Source organism: Pezoporus flaviventris, unplaced genomic scaffold (assembly GCF_033815535.1).
Source record: "Pezoporus flaviventris isolate CSIRO_AGI_PZ_B2104156 unplaced genomic scaffold, CSIRO_AGI_Pfla_v1 ptg000072l, whole genome shotgun sequence".
Lineage (NCBI taxonomy): Eukaryota > Metazoa > Chordata > Aves > Psittaciformes > Psittacidae > Pezoporus > Pezoporus flaviventris.
This window is the reverse complement of record NW_026892620.1, coordinates 2,799,883-2,826,629: the sequence shown is the minus strand read 5'-3', so window position 1 is coordinate 2,826,629 and position 26,747 is coordinate 2,799,883. Positions and strand designations below refer to the sequence as shown.

General features: G+C 39.4%; 1 protein-coding gene across 12 annotated transcripts in view; it reads left to right on the top strand.

The window, feature by feature from the left end:
* MCF2L (MCF.2 cell line derived transforming sequence like) overlaps nucleotides 1-26,747 on the top strand; it is a 158,981-nt gene that overhangs the window by 43,842 nt on the left and 88,392 nt on the right. The window contains exon 1 of one of the 12 annotated variants that reach the window (XM_061472704.1): nucleotides 6,909-7,041. The exons of 6 other annotated variants lie outside the window; for them this stretch is intronic. Coding sequence is in view for 2 of the 6 variants with exons in the window: in XM_061472697.1 (XP_061328681.1) it covers nucleotides 20,787-20,907 (121 nt within the window). In the remaining 4 variants the exon portion in view is untranslated. Of the gene's footprint in view, nucleotides 1-6,908; nucleotides 7,042-12,329; nucleotides 12,507-19,079; nucleotides 20,908-23,314; nucleotides 23,553-26,747 lie in introns of those variants that run through there. 5 more of the 12 variants (XM_061472706.1, XM_061472697.1, XM_061472707.1 and 2 more) reach the window with 5 other exon arrangements.

Below are 26,747 nucleotides of genomic sequence, written 5' to 3'. Positions count from 1 at the left end.
TTTCTGCTTAGGACTCCATTTGCTCTGACTGATACAGAAACAGCATTAGGGCGCCTGCTCTTTCTGTCAGTTGCTACTCAGGTTTGCATCAGCACTGAGCTTGGAAACCTTTCAATGACGGTGTTGTCCAATTCATGCAGGCCATACAAATCTGACAATCCCAGCCTTAAGGCTGTGGTAGCCTCACAAATGATTACTTTCCACTTTGGAAAGGTGCCACTATTACAGCTACCATCTGTTTCCTTTCTTTGAACAAAATTATAGCACTCTGCAAAAAGAAGAAACATCTGCAAATCAAAGAAGATAAACATGTCAGTAGTTCCTTAGTAAATATGATTGCAGTGCTAGTATTTTATGTACAGGTGGCATTCCTTAGCCATTTCAGCTTCAGTCAGTTTTCAGTAGCTCCAGATTTTCTGTCATATTCACAATTTGGGCTGAAACTTTAAACTTTATTTCCTGTTTTTTTTTATTTTGACAGGCAGGCTTTTGAGGTTTTGAAGGCTGGCTCAGCTGTCTTGACAACTTAGGAACAGATGTAAGAGGAATGGACTCACATACCACTTCCAAGTGCCCAACATCAACTGGAAAGAGCTGGCTTACCACAAGTAGTATTGGGGCTACCCTCAGGAACACTTAAGGGACATTACAAAGTTGTGGGTAGCTGGAAGGACTTGTTCTGTGTGTCTTCCCCATTCCTAGTCTCTTGTGAGCTTTCCTGGTCTTTCTTACCCTTGTAGCATCTGTCATTTGTTCACTTGATTTTCCAGGATCCCAAAAAATTTTTCTGCAGGTGGCAGAATACATTGTACCAATGTGTTAATTTGGCAGGCAGGCAGGTCTGAGCATGAAGGGCATTAAAGTACTACTTGGCAGCTTTGTCAACGTTCTATGTAGCTGGTAGAGTTGAAGAGAACCAGTTGAGAGTTCTGAAATCCGAAGGGTGTTAGGACTTCTGCTGTGCTCAGGTGGCATATAACGGTAATGTGGGATGCCTCTGCCTAGCACTAGCTTGCTGGCCCTTCCTTTCAGCCTTCCTGACCCCATTTGAACCTCACCATGAAAGATGCCTCCAATTTCCCAGGCCAGAGGGTAAAGGTCAGGCATGCTGCTCCTGTCATGAGGTTTAAAATTTGAAGAATAAGGGTGGGAGCTGCAGTTAACAGACACAATTAAGCAATTAGGAGTGGAATGCTCATGTTTTCTATGCATTTGCACTGTTCCGTGTGCACCTGCATGGCTTCCATTTCTTAGTATGTTCTAATATACTAAGGGCTAACTCAAAATATTTTACTGCTGAAATAGTAGATCTAATGAAACTGATGGAAGTAAGGCTCAGCTTTGGCAGCAGTCTTGTTCTTGTTAAAGAGAGCTGCCTTTCTGGTAATCTGAGGAAAAAAAATTGATTGGCATTAAGGTTGATTAGATTTTATTTTTAACCAAACGGTAGTCACTCTAAAATTGCATTCCAAAACATTTCAGCACAAGGGGGTTTCTTTGTTCACATACAATGGGGGAAAAATAAATAACAAAAGTACCCACTTCACTTTATAGCTGCGTGCACTTTGTTTTGGGACTGTCAGTGACCTTTGTTATCATAACATCTACCCCTGTCTTTCACTTATTTTAATGGCAGCTGCTGAACTCCAACAGGAAAATTGCAACCTCTTCTGTTGTCTTTCAAGACACAAACAGGAGATAGGAGCAAAATAGGCATTAAACAGTAAATGATGATGCACTAAGAATGGCTTTTCAGAGGACTGCAGGATGCATAACTGTCAGTCTCCCATTCAGTCTATGGACCTTGGGTATATTTAAGTATAACTTAAGTCTTGTAGAGCCAGAAAAGCCCTGGCTGGACTCGTGTACTTAGTGATATGAAAGAAGAAAAAAAGCCTGTTACTTTGATGCATTTTTTGTTACGACAGTGACTCAGAATACTTTCTCGGCAAGAATGCCTGGCACAGCTGCCTGCCACACTTACACCCGCAGAGAGTCAAGCCTGCAAGATTACCTCTTCCATATCAAGTAACAGGGAAATTCTATAGAAAAGGAGCAGCACAACGCAGGGACAGATGGGTGTGATATGTAACACAGACTGCGTTGTCTTCAAGGTGTTTAATCTAAGCTGCTGTGTTGAGCAAAGCCAGGGAGCAGGAGGCATTTGGGTCACTCGCCTTTTCCTTTAACAAAGGAGATCAAGCAAGCTACTTGGGATTTTGTTGTTCCTGAGTCAGCCCAACAACTTTGTAAGGTTTTCAGTATCTGAAACATTTCAGATGGAAGTTTAATCCTGCTGTTTTACAGTATGTGACAAAGCCACTTTAATTTTCTTTCACTGCTTCTTTGGTCTTGTCCTACCAGCCAGACATGCTGTTATTTCACACAGATAGAGCATGATCTTTAATGCTTTTATATGGATTAATCATTTGTAGGTCTCTTGAGGTAAACCTGCAATACTATGTTAGCTATTTTGACCTCACTTTAGATTCTCCAGTTATCCCCATAGCTGCACAGCTTGAGCATGAGCCACCTGGCTCAACACATGTGGGAATGTAGGCTTTGTGATTGAGGCAAACTGTCTGGTAGTCCACCCTTTAATATTGCCTTTAACAGCACTGTGGGTACAGCCAACACAAGCCTTGTGGAACAGTCAGCGTAAGCACCCAGTGCTGGGCATAGGTAAAGACAGGATCGTCATCTTGGACATTAACTTGCTGCACAGTCTGGGCAGCTTCAGACAATAGATCCCTTCCCTTACAGCAATCTTGGGGGTTAGTTATATCCTCAGTTTGTCGGTGTTTTTGTGGCTTTTGAGGTTTTGTACTAATGCTTTGAGTTTCCTGATGATTGACAGGAAGTGCTATTTGAGTTGTGGTGTACCAACAGCTGGCAGTTGGGCTTTCTGCATGGTTCTCTGAGGCAGAAGGAAGTCAGGCATCCTGTGCTACGATGGAGAGATGTCAAATTTGGTCACACAAAAGGTGGAACTGGCTGCAAGTTTCAGCATGAGAATAAGCTGAAACTGAGAAGCCTTGTGATACCCATCCCCAAACGTTTCTATCTGCATGTGAAGACTGATGGTGTTTGAAGTTGGGAGAAGCCAGTGTGATGGGGCCTTAGGCAGTTAAATTCCTTTGAGGACACAGGGGAAGGCAGCTTTGTGACACAATGTGGTGCTCAAATTGTGGCAAGCTGATACAGCACAGTGCAGCATGTTACTGCCAGGTTTTGAGGATATAGGTATGTAATGCAGATTGGCAACAGTCTGTCGCCTTAATTTTGCTACTCTGGGCAAGTAGCTATTTGGCAAGTTGAGGACCACACTGCTGTGCAGTAGGTAGGCTCTTGTTTTCCACCTGTGCTGTTGCTTCAGATGTGTAAGCGCTGTCCCCATTCCTGTGCTTGAGGCATTTGCTAAGCGCTGGTCTTACTAGAAGCCTTTCTGTCTTCAGCACTTTGTACACCAGGCTGAAAATTTGCACCAAGAAGTGACTGTCCTAATTCTTTTATAGCCTCAATTCTTGCTGGGCCAGAAATGTATCTTCCTTTTCTTTCAACTCCTGCTTATAGCCTGATGAACTTAAAGGGAGGGTAGCTTTGCATATGAAATGACAGAATAATTGATATAAACAGAAAATAATGAGAATACACATAGCTGATTTTAAAAATTACTCTTCAGGCTACAACCTTCGTTATTAAATACATCAAACAATAAGTCACAGCCTTTCTTTAAATAGTCCTGTGTGTGGCTTCTGGGCTGAACAAAGTGCTTTACTTTGGTCGGTATTTTGTCCTGGGCTTCTGGTTGTTGCTCTGAGTTACCCTGTGTGAATTAGTTGCTTGGTCCAACTTACCTCATGTCACACACCTGTGTTTTAACAGTGGCTTTGCAAATCCAGCCTTGCATCAGCCACACTAAATGAACCAGCCTGTTGTGTGACTCATCCGTTTCCTCTTTCCGTGTTTACCTTGTATGCGTTACTACAGGTATGAGGCCTCGTGAAGCAGCTGCTGTGGAAAAGCCCTGCCAAGCTATGGCTCTGTATCCTGCTGCCACTGAGTATCTGTAATTGAATTGATTATTCCCTATTTCCATTATTTCAGCATTTTCAATTTTCAGATTTACTACAGTGAAGATTGAGGGCCATTTGATGAATTCATGTGGTGAGTTGAAAACTAAGAGTGGGTTTGTCCAATTCCCTGCCTGCCTTTGAGAAGTGCCTGAACTCTCAAGGCAGGCGCCTGGTGTGCAGCAGGGCAAAACTTATCTGTCTAGTTCTCTCTCGCTGCTGTAAAGGGTGCACTGGTCTCCCCACACACTGGGTAATTCTTCTGCTGGGTCTTGTTTTCAGCTTCCAGTTGAGTCTGTAACTTGGTTTTTATTACCCAACAGATTGTTAACAAAGGCAGCTCGATGCTTTCTTTACTTAGTATTTCACTTTTTTTGATGCGCTTTAGTCAGATATTCAGCATATTTGTTGTGGTAAAGTACATTTATATAAAATGGTCTATTCTTGTAAAAATACTTCAGAAAAAAAAACAAAAGCTCCCACACAAACATTCAGTGAAACAAGGTAGAGATAAAAAAAAAAAAACATTTGTGTTTGAGGAAGAGATTTTTCCACCTTACTTTGAGAACTATTGGCAGTGGAAGAAAAGAAGGAGAAAGATGGGGTAAAGAAGCAAAACAGGTATGTTTGGTTGTGCAGCTTGGATGAGAATGGAAAGCTGGCAGAAATGAGGTGGTGTAAAAAGATTTTCTGGATGTTTTTCTCACAGTCATTTAGTAGGACTTGAATCTAGTGCCCCCCAAATACAGTGTCTGAGACACAATAGCTTTATGTTTAATAGTTGCAATGGAATATGACCTACATAAATGGAATTAAAAAAGTGATGAAAGTTCATCATAATTACTTAATTCATGTTTGAACAGATGCCAGGCTCATTTATGAAGTAAAGGTAAGAAAAAATATAACACATAGCATTCTCAGCTTTCCAATTGTATATTTTATTAATTTCATTTGTTCAGCCTCTTCAGTGTTTCTTTCCCCCAGTTCACGCTGTACTTGCCTTTCAAGGACACTGTAATCTGCTTCTGACCTCAGTGCCATCACTTGTTTCACAGTCAGTTCCTTCAAAAAGAGTATACCTCCATTTCTTTGAGAGCACATAGCCCAGAACAGAAGATGGATATTAATAGAAACAGCATTTCTCTGTTGTTGTGTCAAGACAGAAGATGAAGTATTTCAATGTGGCAGGTGGAGGTGCTTTTCAAAGCAATTGTTTACATTTTTTAAGATCTAAGAGGGCCTTAAAAGGGTCTGGTAACAGCTGGATGGCACAGAGGGCTGCCACACATTTTGTGTCAGGAGAGTGAAGGTATGCATGAAGCACTATGCTGGTAATTTTGCGCAGTGTGCTTAGCAGTTATCTAAGTAAAAATAGTACTGACAGCTCCCATTCAGCCTTCAGAAAATAGGGAACAAACTTTTCTGCATCCTACCACCTGCCTTTTAAAACATGGAAACAGATAATTACTCTGGACTTTGACATTATTTTTAAACACCCTCTCACTCCCCCACAATGGTTCTTTTAGGGTAGTGGTTTAGGACTGAATTCAGTAAAGACTCTGCCAGACATTTATATGATGCTGCAGGGAACCCTTATCAGAGCTGATGAGAACAGGCAGGATATAAATTTTTATCCCCTGAGGTGGGTGAGAGTCTAGGGAGATCTGAGAGTAGTTTGAAGGGAAATACAGGTATTTGAGACAGTCTTAATGTGCGCCTGCCAAGGCAGGAAGGGATCTGGGTGTTACCATTTGGCACTCACATCATGGAGAAGCCCCTCCTATTCCCCCATGTTCCCTCAGGAGTTCCTCTCTCATTCTTTCCCACCAAGTAGCTCCTGACCTTTTGCACGTGGGCACCGCCTGAGCCGTGGTGTGGCTGGTGGCTCTCTGGTGTGTGTCCTGCCTGAGAAGGAAAGCAGGAGCAGGCGGTGATACGAGAGAGAGGAGCTTTCCCACTCACTCAGTATCTCCACCATCCTGGACTGGCAGCCTTGCTGGTTTGACAACCAGTCTGCAAGGTTCTGTGACATGTGGGATGTATGATGCATGGCTGGTATAGTGGGTTAGCCCTATGACATTAAATAGGGTCAAATGCAGGATATAGTATTCAGGTTTAAAGATACACAAGGAAGAAAAAGAAGCAAGATAACTTATATACTCACTGTCTACTTTTTCCTAACCGTTCTGTTTCCTGCTCCTGGCAGCAGATCAGGTGCTGATCAGTGGGGCAGTCATGTGGGGATTATCTTTGTTCAATAGCCTCTGTGGGGCTGCCCCCCTGCAGACCCTGCCACATTGCCTGTCTGGGGCTATGTGGGCCACCCTGCCTGTCAGGAGCCCTTTGTCCCATTGAGCTCAGAGAGCTCCACACACTGCTGCACTGGCTGCTGTTTACTGGAGTGTGAAGTTTTCAGGAAGAAATTATTAGAAGTATCAGGTTTAATTTTATAACATCATTAATACTGAAGATCTCAGCCTTTGAAAATTACTATTGCTTTCACAAAATACTTAGGAGGAAAAAAAGCTTAGTTTGAATTATTTGTGCCTTCAGAAAGGAATTATTTGAGGGTCAAAGCTTGTAGTGTTGCTGATAATGCATTAGGCAATGAATTGGTAAGTTATTAAGCTATGATTAAATGAATGCGTGTTTGTTTTAAAGGCTAGTCATCTGCTCTGCTCTATTTTTGTTACTGGGTATGGCACCGCACAGCCTGCCAAGCCCTTTACAGATGAGCTATACTGCACTCGACAGCTCCCTGCCTCAAATAACTTGTTATCTGTATTCAACACAGCAAAAAAAGGAAACGTCAGACAAGCGTGGTGGAATTGGAGGGAGAAACATTCCTGGCAAGAAATAAGGTCAGGCCCATCACTGCACAGTGTCATCAGTGGCCTTAAGCAGTTTTTCTAGCTATGCCTGCTCTTACTTTGGAAGAATAAGGGGTGCGTGCCCACCATATCTTTTGGCAAGTCTGGTCCTCTGCTTGTTGAGGAGTGAGTCCTGTTGTGGTTCCTGCCCAGCTCAGTTGCCTGGGTTTCCTTTCCTATGGATAGGGTGGGATGGGAGGCAACAGGGCAAGGGATGGTTTGGCACTTGTGTGTCTCTCCCTCCAATAAAGTCAGGCTATGGCTAGGGTGGGAGCCTGGGGAAACAGCAATCACCCTTGTGTTGTCTCGTCCAGAGGTAGCCTGTGTGGCCTCTGGGTGATTATGACTGTAGGTAACTGTAGGTAAACCAGGATATCCAGGGCTGTTACCTAGTCTTGTTCTTCATGTTCTTCGCCTCAGTTGCTTCTATCAGTAAGCAACCGAATTATGTTATGAACAGTGAGATACGAAATAACAATTTTGCTCAATGTTTCAGTTTTCATCCTTGTAAGGGTTGGGTTTTGTTTTTGTTGGGATTGGGTTTTTTTTTGAGAAATTGTTTGGAAATGACATAAAACATCACATTTCACAATGATTAATGCAGAATTGTGGCTTTGTACATTGTAGAGTCAACATTTGGTTAGCTTGTTAGGCTCTGACAGATGTTAGATGGTTGGTCAACAAAACTGCAGTATCCCAAAACAAAAGCTCCTAATATCAAGCAGTAGTTTGACTGCTAGCAATAAACGACATTATTGCTACCTAATAAATCAGGTCACTTGAAATGAAAATAGAACCCAAACTAACCATTTTTAGTAAAGTTTTTGATTTCTGAAGCTTTCTGAAGAGTTGATTCAAAAACATTTTGCAAGAACCTCCTTTGCCCCGTTTGCCCTCAGTATGTGGATTAAAATGCTTTCTTTATTACAGCTTTAGCCATGTTTGTAATGAGAAGGCAGTTTTCTGCCAAAGCTAACAGCAAAAAAGAAGAAAGCAAATGTCAATGATTTTTTTTTAATTATAATATGGTTTATAATTAAAAGCAAAATTTCAACCAACTGATGAGAAATGTTAACTGGAAAAAAACTTTTTTTTTTTTTTTTTTGGCAGGGGCAAAAATAATTTCATGTAGCAAAAATAAAATCTGTTAAAAATGCTGGAAATTTATGACTAGTAGTAATTAGCAAAATGGTATTGTTGAAGTAAAGGAGACTTTAATATTCTTGTGACTGCAAATATAATGTGTATTTTATTTCTAGACACCATATTCAGAATCATGTAAGCCTGTGAAAAAGAGGCTATCTTATATTGTAAAAATAGCATAAAATGCATCTGAATAATCAAATCATTATTTGAAATTGTTCTTTCTTTAAATTCTGAAAACAGGCTAGACACATTAGACTTTGCTGGAAAAAGAAATAAATCATGATCCTATCAGAAGACAGCTGACAGAGACAGCATAATAAGTTATGGAAAGAACCTGATTTTCTTTTATAAAACTGTCAGGATGCATGATTGAAAAACTATAGCATACTCAAAGTAATGGAAGTGCTTGCATGCTGAAATAATTGCCCAACACTGTTCAATTCCAAAGTTGTTCAGTTGGGAAGATTATCCTGTATGAAAAATCAGCTCCATTTCATAGTTAGAGGCTATATATTCTTTTTGGCCTGTTGTAATGTAATTTTTGCTTGCATTATCTGGCTATCAGTTGTCTCAGCAAGAACAATTAATAATTTACATACGACTTTGTACTTTCTTAAAAAAATGTTAGGATTGGACATACCTTTTCATGAGTGCAAGTGTGGTATCACACTGTACTTGATTATGAATATTCGGAATATTGGAAAATAATGGCCTCATTTGGCTTTATGCCAAAATGTTTGCTCTTTTGGAACTCTTGGCCTTATGACCCATTTACATTTATTGTGAAATACCTTCCCAGCCTACCCCTAGATAACATGACAGAGGTGTGGAAGGAGCTCTACTAGTGCCAAAACACTAGTGAATGCTCTGACTGATTGCAGCATAGAGAAAAGATGCTTCCGTAAGCACATCAATTCTCTTAGCCCTGATTCCATTTAATTGAGGTATTCATAGAATCATGGAGAGAAGTGTGCTTACTGTCATATTTGTAAGCAGCCCTGCCTCACCCTATGGTTGGTTGAGCTGATACCAGGGCAGCAGTGGGCACACATGGCTATGGCTGGCACTGGAGAATCAGGGATGGGGTAGGACTGTCCCTTCACTAGTGCTCTGCAGTTGATTCAGAGGAGAATGGTGAAGCTCTGTGACCATCTCCCATAATCTCTGTTTCCTGAGTGACTGAGTCAAGTGCAGTCATCTCGTTAGAAGTTTACTTGTCTTAGTTAACCTCAAACCTGAAATGGGTATTTCATGGTAGAATATTATGGATGCTGGTTCGTTGGCTGGCAAAGCAGAGATATGTTTCTTGATCTATTTGTTACAGTACTGTGGGTACTTGATTTCTGCAGAAATCTGCATGGATCCACTGCCCATTAAAGCCAGTTTCTGGACTGATGTAATGCATGTCTCTGTCAGGGTTCAAATTAATTAATTTTGAGCTTACCAAATATCTTGATGCTCATTTCAGTGGGTGTAGTGTCAGGTTTAGTCTTCCATGCTGCTTGAATTAGAAAGACGTGACATTTCTGCTCATTCTCTCACCTGCCTGTAGCTGAAGACTACTGCCCTTTAAGATGTGATATCTTACTCTGTTTTTACACAAAATATTATTTCATGGCTGTAAAAGGTAGCAAAAATTACATTTTATATGGCACCACTTATCCTAACTATTTTGAAAAATTCTTCACACCTTTTAAACAAGTATGTTTAAAACACACCTGGTGTTCTTTCTACTGGTGACAGGAGGCAGAGGTTTGCATGAGGGGAAGGAGTGAGTTCCTGGGTTTCTGTGGCAAGCCCTGAGGCTGGGCATGCTTTCCTCTCACTGTTGTTACAACACAGCTTACGAGCTCTACACATTTTATGGGTAGAAAGCTACCTTATGGGTATGGTGGAGCCTGTATCAGATGCTCCAAGGGGTTCCTGCTGAACTTAAACCCAATGACAAGCCATAACAGTTTCTGAAAACCGGAGGGTAGAAGGATACTAATACAGTGGGGATAAGAGTTGGGGCTATTTGTCAGGACATAGAGGAAGCAGACCCTAAATATTGACTGCTGTAAAGGATTGCATCACCCGGTGCCTAGCAATAATGACTACTTTCCAAAGTCCTTTGTTAGAGGGGGCCCCTATCAGAAAAGAAAGGAGATCTTGTTCAGCCAATCCTTTAATGGCTATGTCTGTCTGTATGCATTTGGGGGAAAGAGAGGGTCATATAGCCAGATGAATTTTAACAGAAGGTCTTTGTGTAAAGTATGTGAGCATTAAGAAAGAAATATCTTTTAAATCAGTTCTCAAGAAGAAAGTGAAATTACAGGGAAAAAGAGCGATATTTTGTTCTGTATCGTGGTTACTTTGTAGTAAGTATTCGGAAGATGGTACTTCAAACTTGTCTCCATCTTTTCAAACCTATTTCTGGTTAAATTTTGATTGAAAGAGGTTGTTCAGCTGCATGTGTAAGACAGTAAATACATTTAGAAAGGGTGAATTATGAGGAATTCTGTTCACTGACTTGTCTTCATCATGTGTAGAGGTTATTTGGAGTTGTATAAAAATTCAAGAGTTTAATATTTCTTAGCTCTTTATTTCTCAGAGCACCAAAATGAGAAGCCATAGTCCTTCATTTACGGAAACTGAATAGCATTGGTAATTGGATGCTTGAAGATTTAGGATCTGTTTGCTGTTTTGTAGCACTGTCATATAAATGAATTCATGTAGTCATATAAAATTCATATAAATCTGTATAAACTAATTTATAATTTATTCTCCTAGTCTGTGATGACCTGGTCAGCTGCCAGCATTTGAAAGTTCTGCACATTTGTGATTTATACAATTCCATCCTGCTAAAACATGGAGCAGGTTTTTAATTGCCTTTCTTGAAAAATTCTGCCAACAGGGAAATATAGACTCTTTCCTTCATTTGCAGCCAGAAACTGCTTACTTTGGTAGCTCTGAAGTTTGTACAGACTTCAGATCTACCTAAAATACATTTGCTTTAGTTCTTTTTAATGTCTAAAAAGAGTAACACAGACTTGAAGACTACTTTTCACCCCTTTAACAAAGGAGTTTGGCTGTCATGCTTATAGTTTCTGTACTTTCTAAGAACTGTTAAATATATAATGCTACAACATTTATCTGCCTGCATGTGTGCACAACTTGTAAATAATTTAATATTTTATTTTACCACCTGGCCTCTTCACATAACTCTAAACTGAGGAGGAGAAATTCTGCTAAATTATTAATTCACTGGGAAATTGAAACAACCAATATAAAATTAAGCACTGAAAATCCTTTTTGCTCTGTGGGAATCAAAGCAGTGAACGCAATGGATAACAGTGAGGAAGCTAAATGGACAAGATGGTCATAGAATAATTTAGATTGGAAAGGACTTCTGTGATGTCATCAAGACCAACCACCAGCTCAAAGCCAAACTATTTATTATGGATATGCTTAGTTGAGTCTCAAATACCTCCAAGGATGCAGATGTTCCAGAGTGGAGACGTTTCAGGAGTCTCCTGCATGTACGGGTACATGGGCAAGGTACATAGGACCTGTTGCCTGGCTGGCTGGTGGAATTTGTTGGCAGCCTGCAGTGTTAAAAATTTCCCCTAGCTAAAACCTTTGCAGCAAAGCATAAATGCACTTCAGTGCCGTTGTGGCAGAGCAAAAGATTTTGCTGTTCTCTCTAAATGGATCTTTAATAGGTCAAAACACAGTGACTTTATGAAGGCTTCTAGGTCATACTACTTAAAATTATCTGGGTTTGTTAATATTTTATTCATATATAAACTACAATTTTAAATTTTTAATATGGCTTGACTTTTTCTTAATAACTTCCGTATTAACAATGTTATTTCCCACGGTGTTCTCATGTTGTGTAACTATGTCAAGAGGAGTCATGATTTAATCACTGACTATTTATACTTCATATATTTAATTCACTAAATCTTCAGTGACTTTCAACACATTTTTATGTAATAATTTATTTGGAGATTGTAACTCCAATGATACAATTTACCCATTGTGCCTTTATTTGGGTTCTAAGCATATAGCCATAAATAGTAATCAGTAGTACTGTTTTATTAAATTATGTGAAGCTCTCTGCTGAAGAATCCAAAAGAGACAAGCACAGCTTTCAGTGCTCATTTTAGGACATGATCATTAAAAAGTATGCCCAACCTGGAAATCAACAGATATTTATAATTTCAGCAGCTTCCCACATGCCTCATTGCTTGTCAGGGTTATAGACTTCTTCACACAAGAGCCACATCATGTGTCCATGTCCTGCTTATCCTACTTGGAACATATCCATGTATAATTCACCATGTGCACAAGTGCAAATGACCCAAGGAAGCAAGAGGAAGAAGTTACTGGGAGAGTTATTGGAATCCTTGCTTTGGCAGCAGTACGGAGTCAGGTTGAGCAAAGCGCCTGTGTGATTGTGGCTGTATTCAGTGTTGGTGCTTGCTGAGGAAACGCTATAGATGGAATGAGTTTTTAAGTCTTTCCAAGAATTACAGCCACAGTAACCATGTATCATACAGCCTTTTTTTTTGGTCTTTTTTTTTTGTTTGTTTTTTTTTTTTTTACTTTTTCAGAAGAAAGTTGTCTATCGATTCTTAGTTGTCAAAGAGCTTTTCATTTTTAAACTTAAACACAAACTTATCCTAGCCCTTTGCCGTTTCAGATGACGTAAAGACTTTGGTCTCTCTCTCACTATCTGTTTAGATCTACTTGCTGTAATAAAATATATCTATTAGAACTGACTAGCTGATAAGCAGAATGAGGCAAACTAACTATGAGCAGACTAAAACTTTGTCTAGTAAACTGGCGAATGTCCCACCAAGTAACTCCCTTCATTCCTGTTCAATTAAGTATGCTTATCTGTACACGGGGAAAATCCCATTTTGCTGGAGGCCTACATGAGCAAACATCAAAATGAGCAGTTCATGAATTTCTTTTTGTTCATTAATATTATGAAAATCTCATTCCTTCTCCAAACATTTATGTGATTTATCACTCCTTTACCCCTATGGCCATTTCAGAAAGTTGCAGTAGAAAACCTACTGTGCTGCATCCTAACAATAGCCAGACAAAAATTGTATTAGGTTCTTACAGCCTATAGATTTTTAAAGCATTTCTGAAAGGTCCCTGAAAGATATTACTTATAGCGGCATACCAGCTTTGTGAAGTATTAATAGCACTGTTTCTTTTGTGCCGAGTGGATTACTGCCATCTAAGTTTGTAATTGGTGTTAACAGTGCATGCAGAAGGATTTCAAAGCAGCTACTCAACTGAAAACTCTTTTGCTTTGTTAATACCCCATTCGTGAAGAGACTAAAGAAGGAGGATTGTGAAATGTGGAAAAAAATTAAAGTCTGACAGAGAAGATGTGAGAGCTGAGCACAGGATCCCTTGGGTACAAAGCACATGGCAACAGTGAACAGTTTTCAGGGGAAGGAAATTATGACAGCAGAGACCAAAGGCTGAAAATGTATTTCTGGCCTGCAGTAGCACAGAAAGACTTTGTCACCTATTTATGTAGGTGCGCAACAGTCATTTTCCACTGCATACATCAGATTATTGAGAACACCACAAGTTATTCCTAGGCCCCTCCCTGCTGGGAGCAGTCTAGATGCATAGATCTAGCAGCAGACTGTTCCATATTCCACGTTCTGTAATTGCCATAGGTATTGTCTTCAGGAACAGACCTTCTGAAAATTCCTCATGTAATCATGGAGTTTTCAGTGTTCTCAACCTAAGGAAAATCAGCCTTTGTGGGCAATTGAGAAACACGTTCCTAAGGGATGCAAAAGGTCACTGTATCTCCTGTAGAGAAATTGGGGAAGTGCAGATTTCATTAGTGAGCTGATCACTAGTCTCACATGTGGCAGACCCAGCTGAGGAAAGCAGCAGTATCTGGCCATAGTGTAAATGCATACAAACATCTTTTTCCTCCCTGGCTGCTTCTGCCAGAAGTCAGTCTGATGAGAAAGTACTGTGTACCTGCTGTAGTAGTTAAAAGATACAACATTTGAACTATAGCTCTCTTTTGAGGATAATTCAAGTATTCATAAATCCTACAAAATTTCTTTCAGCATAGAATTTTGTCATTCTCTTCCCCAGCTAATTCTGTACAAAGTTGTTTGCTGGAAAGTCAGTTGCTGTTGCTGACTGCATGTATTACTCATTTTTGTTTGTTTATATGTATTTATGTAGATCTGTTTAGACATATGTATACACACAGATGCAGGTGACTTTTTGAGCAGAGCTTCCACTATCATAACTTAAAGTATAAAGGAAAGTACTTACCACAGCCTTTTAATTTGGTTATTATTTATGTAGATGTATCTGGCACGTGATGGGAATGACCACTATGTCCCAGGATGTTCATGCAGGGAATGGCCAGTGTGCTTGAAACTGTAGTATCTTTATGGGACATTGCAAATTAAAACTATATTTGATAAACCAAATTAAGCCACTTCTTTTGTTGCCAATTTTTTAATCTGGTTTACATTAGTAGCTTCCCCTGGCAGTGACTCACATGGTGCAGTCACAGGTATGCAGTGACATTGAAGGTCTCTCATCGCTTTCATTCTCCTTCTCTTGCTGCAAAAATCCCTTTTACAGGCCCGCCACCTGCCATGGTCATCTCCTCCCTTGCATTGTGCTCACAGCAGCAGCAGTTGGGTGCTGAGCACGGAGCTGAGATGATGTGGTTGGGCAAAAGGTTGGAGCCATATCAAGCATAGGACTGAAAATTCCCAGGAGCTTCCTAATCTGGACAGATTCCTGTTCTTACATGCTTTCACTTCTGGCCAAAAGGACCAACCTGCTCAATCCCAGCCTGCAATTGTCATTTGCCATTTCATTTTACCATACAGAATTTAAGTAAAGGAGTGAACCAGTGGTGGTAGATGCTTAATTAGCTCCAATATCATAGTACCCTTTACCTGCAGTTTTGGATTGGCACTAGGTGCTAATCAGGCTTTTCCCATGTTCTGGCCTCCTGATCTTCACCAGCATCAGTGCAGTTTCCTTACTTCTTCCCACAACATCTCTGAAGTTTTGAAATCGATTGCTAGCTGCCTTCAGAAGTTAAAGGACCTACATTAAAGGACAAACTAGAAGTGCTGTATTGTGTCAGATGTTAAACCTCGCTTTGCTTGGCTGGTCATAAAGAGCTGTTTTCCTCTAGTTATTCCTTTGATCCATTGTGACTTTCTAAGTATTTTCTAACACTGATGGTGGAGGAACTTGTTCTTTTGGAGATAGGTCAAATTTATTGCTGAGCCTCAGGAAATTCAGACATGGAATATAAGGTTACTTAAATTAGAGGGATAGATGTTAGGCTTTAAAAGCTTTTTGTTATCTTGACAAATATTAATTCTTGCAGAATATTGAAACTCTAATTTCTTGCAATTCTTGTTTCTTATTGTACATTTAAATTATTAAATGCTCTGTATTGACTTTAGGCTTTAATTATTTTTTTTTTTTTTTGAGAGAGAGAGATTGGTTTAAAGAAAGACTGGCAGCTGTGGTTCTGCAGCATAATGTGCACATATAAATAGAATGCAAGCTGTCCATTTATCTCAGTCCTGATCTACTTATATTCAGCTGATGCTTATTAAAATCATGGTTTGTCTCTCAGCAGACATATTCAGTTAGGATTAAGCTTGGACAACTAACCTAATTCACTCTTGTAACTTAATTCAGGTCTTCTGTGTAGATTTCTCGTGAAACTAAATAATTCTTTTAACTCCTAATCTTTCAATATCAAAATACTGAGAATGTTTATCACTGTCTATGTTTTGGGGAGCTACTGAGTTTGTTTTAAAAGCTTTTAGATTTACCAGGATATGGCTTCATTCATATCTGAGATTTCTCTCCACTCCAGCTTCTCCTTATATGTTATGGTACTTTATTAAATGTTATTTCAGTTCATAAATTCTCTAAATTACACTATGGGAGACCCTTCTAAACCTTCTAAACTTTTTTTTAGAGAGAATGTGCTGATAGAATAGCCTGAAAGTGAAACATAAGCTCACCTAGCCAATTCTAAAAAGTATCGAAAAAAAGGTTATACATGAACTTTATATTTATCTCATCCATATTGAAAAAGGAAGATTTATTCTTTTATTTAAAGAATACTAGAACATTCATGGAATGATTATTTATTTCTCAGGTTTTCAGACAGGTTTTCTCTTAGCATTATCCCTGAACAAGAGCCCTGTGGAATTTGTGGATGTAAAAATACCAAGTCCTGTGTCTTCAACGTATCAGCTACGCTTTATTTTTTTGTTTAAAGCCTCTGGCTGACTGTTTACTGTTTTAGCTTAGTGACTAGCCTCTGGCATGGATTATCTCTATTAACTTGGTTTTAATTTTAAAAATCAACACAAGTAACTTGCCATAATTAAATATCTATGTAGGGTTATAAGAAAGTTCAGGACTAGCCATAAACAACAATCAGTGCTACCTTGTTATAGTATATGGGTGTTAAACTGCATAAAGCACATTACATTTCAGATTAGAAGTAGCTTGTGTGTTATATTTCAGTGTGTGCAAGAGGATCGTTTTGTTCAATAACATACCATGAGTCCAATTTAGCCTTCTGCTCTGAACAACATAAATGTGTGCAGAGAAAATAGGTGAAGTATGATTTAAACTGCAACATCTAAACAACATTTTGTTTTTCTTCCTCCTCATTTAATTTCCACTGTTATTGTGATTGGGCTGATGTTGAAAGATACACAGGCAACTTGTACCTTTTTTAAAAGACCATGAGATTTACCTTGTTTGTACCCTTATATATTTGTTGTTTAGAAACTGGTCCAAGAAACAGTATTTTCTGAGCTCAGCATATGTTCATGTTATATGCAATTCCCCGTATAGTTTTCATAACCTTTTATATTCTTCATGCAAAACCTCTCCTGCAGCGCTCTGGGTTTTTATGGGGGATGTGATGGCACTTCTGATACTGAAGAGCAGAAGCTCCTCCCTGCTGGAACTCCACGGGGAAAGACCAGATGAGTGGTAGATACAGATCTCACAGGTGGATTACTGAGTGATGTGTGCATGGTGGGATCTTGAAGTGCCAGGCATGAGAGGTGCCATGTTTTCTGATCTGAGAAATGCACTCTTTTCTCTAAAAAAATGGCATTTACAATTAGGGAGAAACACCAGCACCAGTGACAGTGGCAGATCAGCAGACACAAAGAGTAACTTGTGTTGAAGAGTGAAGAAATACAGAAGAAACACCAAAGCACTGTACAGTTAGGAGGGATACGTGGTCCTCTAATGTGAGCATTTCAGCATCACAGTGAATGTGAGGCTATAAGGAAGGGCTTATAAATGATAGGATTTGGAGGAAATATCACAGCAGGGTGTTTGAAATGTTCCATAAAGACAAGGCCTCCTGGACAAACAGATGAAAGGAACAGTGAAAACACCCAAGAAATTATGAAAGTCATGGCACCTTAATTTAGTGATTCCCAAGAAAACTTGAAGTTGTTGTATTAAAATATTATGAGAGCCCTGAGAATGAAAGGAAGAATCAGGGAGAGTACGCAGTTGTAAGTCAGTGTGGCTGCTGCTGTTGTCAATGTGCAGCCCTATGCCTGCAGTCAGACCTGGAAATGAAGCATGAATAAAATAAACACTGTTTCATTGCCACAATTTTATTGATTCCATCAGGCTGTCTGCAGTCATTTAAAGATAATTGCGGAGGTGTTACCCATTCAGTGTGATGTGAAAGAAGAGATAGGTACAGTCTAGCTGGTTCTGGCAACTAATACTCAAAGAATATTGCTGTCTTTAAACTGCTATGTAATTTGCTGATACATACAGAGCATAGAAGAAATCCTTCTAATAGGAGCTTTTGTTATAGTAATGCCAACAGCAAAGGAAAATATTCAGATTATTTTCCTAGAGATAGAGGCTGCTTCTGTTTGGAAAACACTGCATTAGACCATCTGTTTCCTCTGATTGCGCACCACCATAGCCATTGTTGTGATTAATTTCTTTGCTTCTAGGCACAAATTTGAGTACTCGAAAGAAGATTAAAAGCTTGTTCTGCGAACAGGGATGTAGCTAATGGCTGGCTTTCAGTAGGATTGTGTGTACTTAACAACTTTACAACTCAAGTCATCAGTCTTCTGCTCGTAGTTGATATATGAAGAAAGCAAGGAGAATGTCCTTTGCTTTATTGTAATAATCGTAATAGTCACGAATTGTTGGTGAGGTTTCCACAGTGTGCCACAAGCATCACCACACACTCAAAACACCACTTGGACAAAGGGTCACTTTTCATAGGATCATAGAATTATTTGGGTTGGAAAAGACCTTTAAGATCATCAAGTCCCGCCTTTAACCTACCACTGGCAAGTCCACCACTAAAACATGTCCCTAAGTGCCACATCTACACATCTTTTAAATACCTCCAGGGTTGGTGACTCCACCTTCCCTGGGCAGCCTGTTCCAATGTTTGACAACCCTTTCAGTGAAGAAGTTTTTCCTAATATCCAGTCTAAACCTCCCCTAGCACAAATTGAGGTCATTTCCTCTCGTCTAGTCTACCTCAAGCTGGTGGCTTGGCTGCTGGAAGATGTGTGATTTCATCAGCATCCCACCCATTTGTCAGACCGGATCCTTTGGTCATGAGGCTGGTGTGGCCCAAAAGCCCCAAACAAGTAGTAGCTTGCTAGGCATGAGGAAAGCTCTGATGGTTGGCAATCTGCCACAGGTCAGCAGCAAGGAACAGGCTGCAGTGTTGTCTCTGTGGGTGCTGCTGTTGTCCTATTTCAAACCAGAACTGCTGCTTTGCGACCCCCAGTGATGAGCAGCACAAACAAAATGTGGAGTTTTGTCTAATATGGACACTGTGTGTTACTTCAGTTCCTCTGTTGTTTGAATCCTCAGTATACAGTACAGTGGCAATGTGTATACAGTAATGTGGCAATAGTTTTCCACCACTAGCCTGTTCCCTTCCTTCCTTTTAATTCCTGTATTACTTAAATAAGCTTGGTAGGCCTTTGATTCAGGATGAATCAGTATGCAGTGGTCCATCTGCATAGTACAATGATTTTGGAAAACAAATGGTATTTGTATGAAATGCATCAATCCTTATTTATTTTGATACTTTCCTTGATCATCACATTTCAAGATTGTCACATTTGCCTGTGATTGCATGTTTTAAGTTGAGCATTTTGCAGCTAAAATCGTAACGATTCTCCTCTGTTAACAAGGTATACTCAAACCTGTATTTGGAAATAAGTTATTTAATATTTACATCAGTGTGACTTACCTGCTTTCAGTGTAATAATTGGTACACCATATTTCAAAACATTTCTTCATTTTGATGTCTGTAATGGTGTATATTGGGGTTGTTGCTGATCTGTGGCCTTACAGGACATAGTTAAACAGAACTGAGAGGAAAATGTTGACTGCCAAGTAAAGCAGCATTATCAGTTTCCTCTCTCCTGCATTGAAAGAGACGGGGAACAGACAGTGTAGGGTTTCCTGATATGTTTTAAGAAAGCCTGGGATTCATTTCCCCTCCCTTCCTTCCTATTAGTAGTTTGTTAACTCCCAGGAAGATTCAGGTTTTTCTTTGCAAGACCTTTCTGCTTGCATATTCTGGAAACAGATTTGCCTTTGAGGAGCTCGGTCCTCACTTCCGTACAAGTGCAGGGGGAAGAAGAGGAGATGGATTGATGGTGAGAGTCTGACTTAGCCCAAACAAACTGTGGAGGAGTTTCTAATGGAAAACACTGTAGTCAAAACAGTATTTTCTTCTAATTTGCTGGCATCAGCATAGCACTGGCCCCTGAGGAATACAGGATCCTTTAGACTCAGAAGTAGGAAATGCAGCAAGTGAGATTCTGCCTTCGGAGCGCCAAGTTGTGAACTCCTGAGCAAGACTGTAAACTTATAAGACAGACATTCAACTTTCCCTTCTTCAGGAGAAACGTCGGATATCTCTTTGCAGCAACTGATCATCCCTCGCATTAAGGAGAAGGATGCAAACATGGAGGTGATAGTAACCAGCTACTTGGGATGAGCAGTGGCTTTGTAGCACCGTGCATGGCTGGAGTGCACTAACAAACTGGAGGTTTTGTGGGGGCTTTTTTTTCTTCACCAGGAACAGCACAGGGCTGCCAGTTTGGCTACACTAATTTTGGATGAAACATTGAAAACCAGATGGTTTCATGCTTTTTTTTTAAAAAAAAAACAACCTTCATTTGCCATGTCTGATCTGCCTACATGAGAAGCCATGCCTTGTTTATTCATACTAGTCACACCGAAAGCAGGCTGAAAGCTGTGGCAAGATGTCCCGTCGTCTGCTGGGTGCAGAATGCTAGAAACTAAGAGGGTCTTACAGCTTCCTGTAGAAACTACTTCAGCATTTTCAGTCCACTAACAACCACTGATTTTTCTTTTTTCTGTCTAGTAAAACCTAGGTATTGGTTTCTGAGGGAAAGCACATACAGTACAAATAACCTCATTTCACCTATTTCCAACTCTTTAAATCTGTACCCTATTTTTATCTCTTTTGGTAGCGTTTGAATTTCACAAATTTTATGTTCCATTGACATTTAAAAACAAAATCAGAGTATCTTTCAGTGTGTTGGAAGAGTGTAATTCTGAAGAGCTGGTTTTTTTGTTTCCTTTGGTGAAGATACAGGAGTACGCATCCATGTCTCAACGTCGCCTTTTAAGGGAAGGACATGAAAGTCATTTTAGGACCCTACCAAGATTCATCCAAATCTTTCATGGCAGACGACACTCACGAAATAACCCAAGACAAATATGCTCTGGTGAGGTTAATGTATAGGTGATACTATAGTGTGATTTATATTTACGTAGCATGCTGCACTTAAATTTAAGCCTAGTATTTGTGTTACTGATTTTCTCAGCTGATGTAAATTGCAGGAATGAGTATTTTTTCTCAAAGCACACTCATGTAGGGATTGGCAACCGTTACAGTTAAAAAAATATATATTTTTGTCCTTATTAGATATTATTTGTGGATAATTATTACTTTCTGTCACTAGTACTAACTGGAGAAAACCACGCTATCTTGTTTTTCCTCACAGTTCAGGTGTATGATCTGACACAGATTTGAATGCTTTACAGCAACCATCCTTTGAAACTCTAGAAAAACTTCACTGAATGCTCAGCTCTTAAAAAACTTGACTAATTACACCAAAAAATGTTTTAAACTGTTCTCAAAAAATCAGAAAGCCTCTGATCTGTAAGTGTAATGTACTAAATTTACTTTTCAATCTCAAAGTTTGTTTCACATAGTGTGTGGTGTAATAATATGTTAGTATGACTGATAATTATATGATTTTTGTGTTTAGTAAAACTACATATTGTTAGGATTTTTTTCTGAAATAGGTTAACCCTAACTGGCTGATATAAGGTTAGATTTTTCAATAATTAATTAGTCCTTTCTTGGTTATATGCACAATGACTTGGTATGTTTTTTCTAAAAAGAAAAAAATAGGAAGGAAAAAAAATGCCTGTCTGGTGATCTCTTTTGCTCATGCCTTCTTTTGTACTGTGCTCACTGAGTCTTTTGCTATTTATTTTGCTTGAAATGAAAATGCAAGGGTTTTTTCAATAACCTTTCTTTTTTTTTTTCCATAACCTGTAAAATGTGAAGTTTTCATGGAAAATGTGAAGTGCCTGACTTAGCAGTTCTGAGCATTCATGAAGTCAAGGTTTGGTACCTTGAGGAATGCTAACTAATAAGTTATCAAAATTTAACAATGAATTCTATTCAGCTCAGATGAGAGAAAGTTTTCATGTTAATTACTGTTAACCACAGTAAAGAAAAATCAGGAAAAAATTAGTAATATTTTAAATACATGGAATGCAGTCTTACAAAGCAAAGCAAAACAAGGCCCCCTCAAATTTCAGTCTTCCCTTCTTGTAGGATTCGACCATCTCTTGACAGTAATCACAGTGCAGTCAGGTTCAAAGTGCAACCATAAAAGTTACCACTTGTACCAATTATTTTGTAACATATATATACTTAAACGTTTTGAGTGCCTTCTGGCCATTCATGAGTGGATTAGAGCTAATTTCAAGTATAGGCAAAACCCTGACTGCATAGGTGAACACCACAGATTTAATATATTGAACACGTTCTAACACAGATAGTTTTCCTCATTTTCACCTAATTTCCTTCAGACTCAGATCCTTAATATAAATCTTATAATTCTGTACAACCATCTCTTACTTACAGGTTCCTTTCACTATATATAGGTGTGTATAGTCAGAAAACTGTATGTTTCTGTTGGAAGCTGTCTGTCTTCTCTCCCACCCATCTTTATTATTCCTAAACTCCTTTTGATTGTGTTGCAGCCTTTTCTTTTTGAAGTCTTCAAGTATGCAAAAATTCTGTTTCCTTTTCTTCCTGTTACCCATTTTATGTTGACAGTAGGAATGCAATTATATGCTTCTAATGTTAACCTTATATATCCAGTGAGAATTATTCCATTGTTTCGGTCAAAGGCATTTTCTGGCCTTTTGGACTGAAGTTTTCCCACCTTCCTGGTAGCAGACCTTGGTTAGCATTCAGTGGCACTTCCAGACCAAGTAGTACACAAAAGGTGGATCAAGGGTTTGTACTGTGGAAGGGGAAAGGTACTGCAGCCTGGGAACATTTCTGTCCTGTAGCTATGCTGAGTAAAACTACAATTTTGGCAAGTATGTATTTCTAAAGTAAATGTGTTTGTGATTCTGTAAATCCCATGATGCATGCATCTCTCTTCTTGTGACAAACCTAAGCCACTCTGTCCTGTTGTCCCAGGTCTTACAGAGCTTTGTTCTCTCTTCATTAGCATCTCTGGAAATTGCCAAGAGCAAGTTTGCACACTGTCACATCACCCTTTCCCTGCATGTGAAGATATTTAATATTCGATATAGAAATCTTTACGTGAACAGGTACCAGTGCTGTCTGGTCCCTCCTGCCTGGGCAGGCAGGGCTCAGGCTGATACCCCAGGCTCATGTGAGGCAGCATCATGGTCTCTGCCTCCATTCCTGACCATACTACTTCTGTGTGCTTCTGCATCTCCAACTGCAGGCACGTGGGACAGCACTTCTACAGTTTGTGATGGATTTTAGCCCTCAAAAGCTGTGGCTTAAGCTGTCTTCTGTGAGGGCACCTGTCCTCCCATCAGCAGGGGAGATTTCCCAGGCTCCCGACCTGCTGTGGCCCTTTGTGATGGGCTTCCTGGCATGGTTCTCACAGACCATCCTTTCAGATTCTCCCTCTTCTCACTTTGCCTAAGCAAACAGGAACAGTAGGTCAGCTTGAACCCAAAGCTGCAAAACAAGTTTGGCAAGTGGAGACTTCAGAGACATCCGTCTTCAGTCTGTGCTGTGCTTAGTATGGACAGGGAGTATTTTTGGAGGCATCCTATAGTCTTCATCTTTTCACACAGGATTCAGGTTGGTTTTCTGATGAAGATGACTAAAGGTCTGTAGCGGTTTGCTTTTGCATGTATGCTGTAGGCATGTAATGAATTGATAGATGAGGAGATTGTCTATGTCCCAGGGTTCTTCAGATCCAACCCAGAGAAGTTCTGTGACAAGGTACAGTGAGGCAGCACTCTAATGTGGGTGTCTAATACTAATAGACTTCTGTAGTGAAATAATCAGATAAAACTTGGTTAATCCTCAACCTGGGTAATCCAATACAAATTGTAGAGAGGGGTCTAGAGGAAGAGCATTCTTGAATTTTCTGTGTCTGCTAAGGGCGTGGTGTGGTTCATCTTCTCTTAGAGTTCTATGAGTATTTCTGTTGGATATTGGGCATTCTTGTATGGGGACAGGGTGCTAGCTTACAGGCTGGATAGCAGAATATATGGATGCAGGAAATGTCAGACTGAGCACATGAATATAGCAGACATACTTAACTAGCTGAAGGTTTCAACATAGCAAAAGCCTGCCTGGAGCCTGTGTAAATGCTGAGATTACTGATCAGTGTTAAAGTCTGCCACTACAACTTTATTACTGTTAGTTCCCATTCCAGATAAATCTAGGCGTGTAAGGCTGTGTTTATTGTTTTGCTGTATTCACACCTTTGTTTGCTGGCTGGATAAACATGTTGAAAAGGGATTTATTTGAGATTTCCACTCTTGAGACTTCCATTACCTGGAAATGACCTTGCACTTTTTCTAGTAGAAAGTTGAAGAGAGTTGGGTGTGAATCCATAGCAGAGGTGATAAACTGCACCAAAACATTAAACTTGTGAGTGAGCAATTCAGTACAACTGGCTCCAGATAGTGTTGTGAATATCTGCATGAAAAACAGTTTTGCTTTGCCTTGTTAAAGCCTAACATGAGTGAGTATATGCTTAGGGCTTCAGCCTATAGCCTGGATATACTGTATCAGACACTGGATGTATCAGCAGTCTGTAAATATTCAGGGTGGTGACATGAGGGGAAAACACTATAATTAAAGAGATAATTACAAGAACAGTGGCATTACTGGAGGAAAATACATTTGTAAAGTCATCTTGTGCCACCTGTTGCATTTATGGAACAAAGTTCAATTAACATGAAAGCTCTTACCTTCGCGGGCTAGTTTGTTCTGAGCGGAGGAAGGGAAAAGTGGACATTTTTCTTCTCTGATGATGAATCATAGAGGAATTTCTGTAGCTGAAATGAAGAGCTATTATTTTTTCTCAGAATGGTGTTCATGGCTGGATTTTGCGGCGCAGGGTAAGTTGGTTTAACTTTATGACTCCTAGATCTTGTAAATGTAAACAGACTTGTACAGTCTGCTAAGTCAAGAGTGTATAAGGTGTGTGGCTGGGGACTGTGTTCTTGGAAGCATTCTGAACTCCATGTTTTATATGTGCCAAAAAAGCGCGTATTTCAAGAGTCAGTGTCAGTTTTGCTAGCTCATTGATTCTTGAAAATACACTCTGTTCACAGATCACATGTTAGTGGAAGAGGCTGAATAGTGGGTGGTAGAATTTGGATTTTATTTTAAATCCTCTTTTCCAAAGGAAGTAAAGTATTAGATATTTTAGGATCTATTTTTTCATATATGTTTTTTACAGAACTTTCTTTCCTTTCAAATAGCACCCCTCCAAACTTGTTACCATGTCATATCTGTGATGTACTTTAATGGTTTATTTGGCTCAGACAAGTTACTCAGTGAAAAGTGAGCACATCAGCAAAACCAGTCACAGCTGACATCCTTCCAAAGCCAGAAAAGTTCATAGGCAGTACATCCATCAAGAGGGAGCTGCTGATACAGAAATCAGTTTCACAGCATTATCACACGATTTTATAGGGCAGTTTCTGCTGCTGGAATGTGTTTAGTATGTTTTCTAATAAAGAGGCTGTTACTTTCAGAGGTACCAGTTCTGATAACATGGCAAATGTTTAAATTCCTTCACTTAAGTGTCTGTACTGACTTGTCCTATAAAACAGAGGGACCCCAGCCTCCTTTTCTAACCTCTTTTTTCCTGAAATTTTAAATACATCCTGTTTAGGTTTTTTTAAATAATTTTAAAATCTTTATTCTTTGTGTTAAAAAGTAAAAGTGAAGGATATGTATGGTTTGAGAGATGTATTTTACAATTGCATGAAGATGCATACTGTGATGGGAAGTAGAAATATCTAAAATAGATGACATTATCAGCAGATTTCCGAGAGCGGTCCCTCTCAAGATCCCTGAAATTGCTTATTATTTCCATTTCTTGTGTTAAGAAGTTATTTTAATTCCTTTTTAAACAACATAAAATTCTAATATGCTAAATTAAAATGTTATAAAAGTTATTATTTAAAAATTTTGGTGACTCAATTGGGGGGGGAAATACTGTTTCTCCAGCTGTGCGCCTTATAATAGGAATATGCAGACTCTGAGATACTGATAAACAGGCCACAACTTTATTCCCCTGGATGATGATTCCTTTGAGAAAGCAAGAACTTTCAAGAATCTTTCAAATTAGAGAGAAAGCCACACCAACAGAATTAGAGTCAATACAAGACCTTGCCTCTAGGCTCCTGTTCTGCCAGATCCACTGACTCTGAATTCCTTGAACTTGCTTTCTTGCCCCTTGGACCTCCCCAACCTCTGCCTCTGATTTTTTCACTGCCCATTTCCTGAGATTTACTCTGAGGCTTCTTACAAATAACGGCCCTTTTCTAAGGGTGGTTGTCCTGTGACATTAAGGTTTATATATGTCAATGAAGGAAAACAATATCAAAAATTATTCTGTTACTTCAATATATGTAAATGAATAATCAGAAAACAAAATCTGACTGTGTCTGTGACTTTTGAAATGAAAAAATGTTTTCCTGGCAATTAGTGCTATTTGAAAAGCCCATCTACTTGGAAGCTATAGCATAAATGACATTAATGAGATAGTATGTGGAGAGTTAGTAGGAATTTAGTTTTTCCTGCTTTTATGGTGGCTGAAGAATATATGAAAGCATAATGCAATAGCAAAAAAATAAAAAAAGAACCTAAGTTGCCCTGATAAATAAGCAGGGATACTTTGCTTCAATAATTTAGAGTAAAAATGCCTTACTATTCTTATAGCATGCTTTTGCTTTCCCATAGAGGGAATTGTCAACAAGAAGGTATTTATTCTCTGGGCAGAACCAGTTTGGAGTCAGGATGTAACTT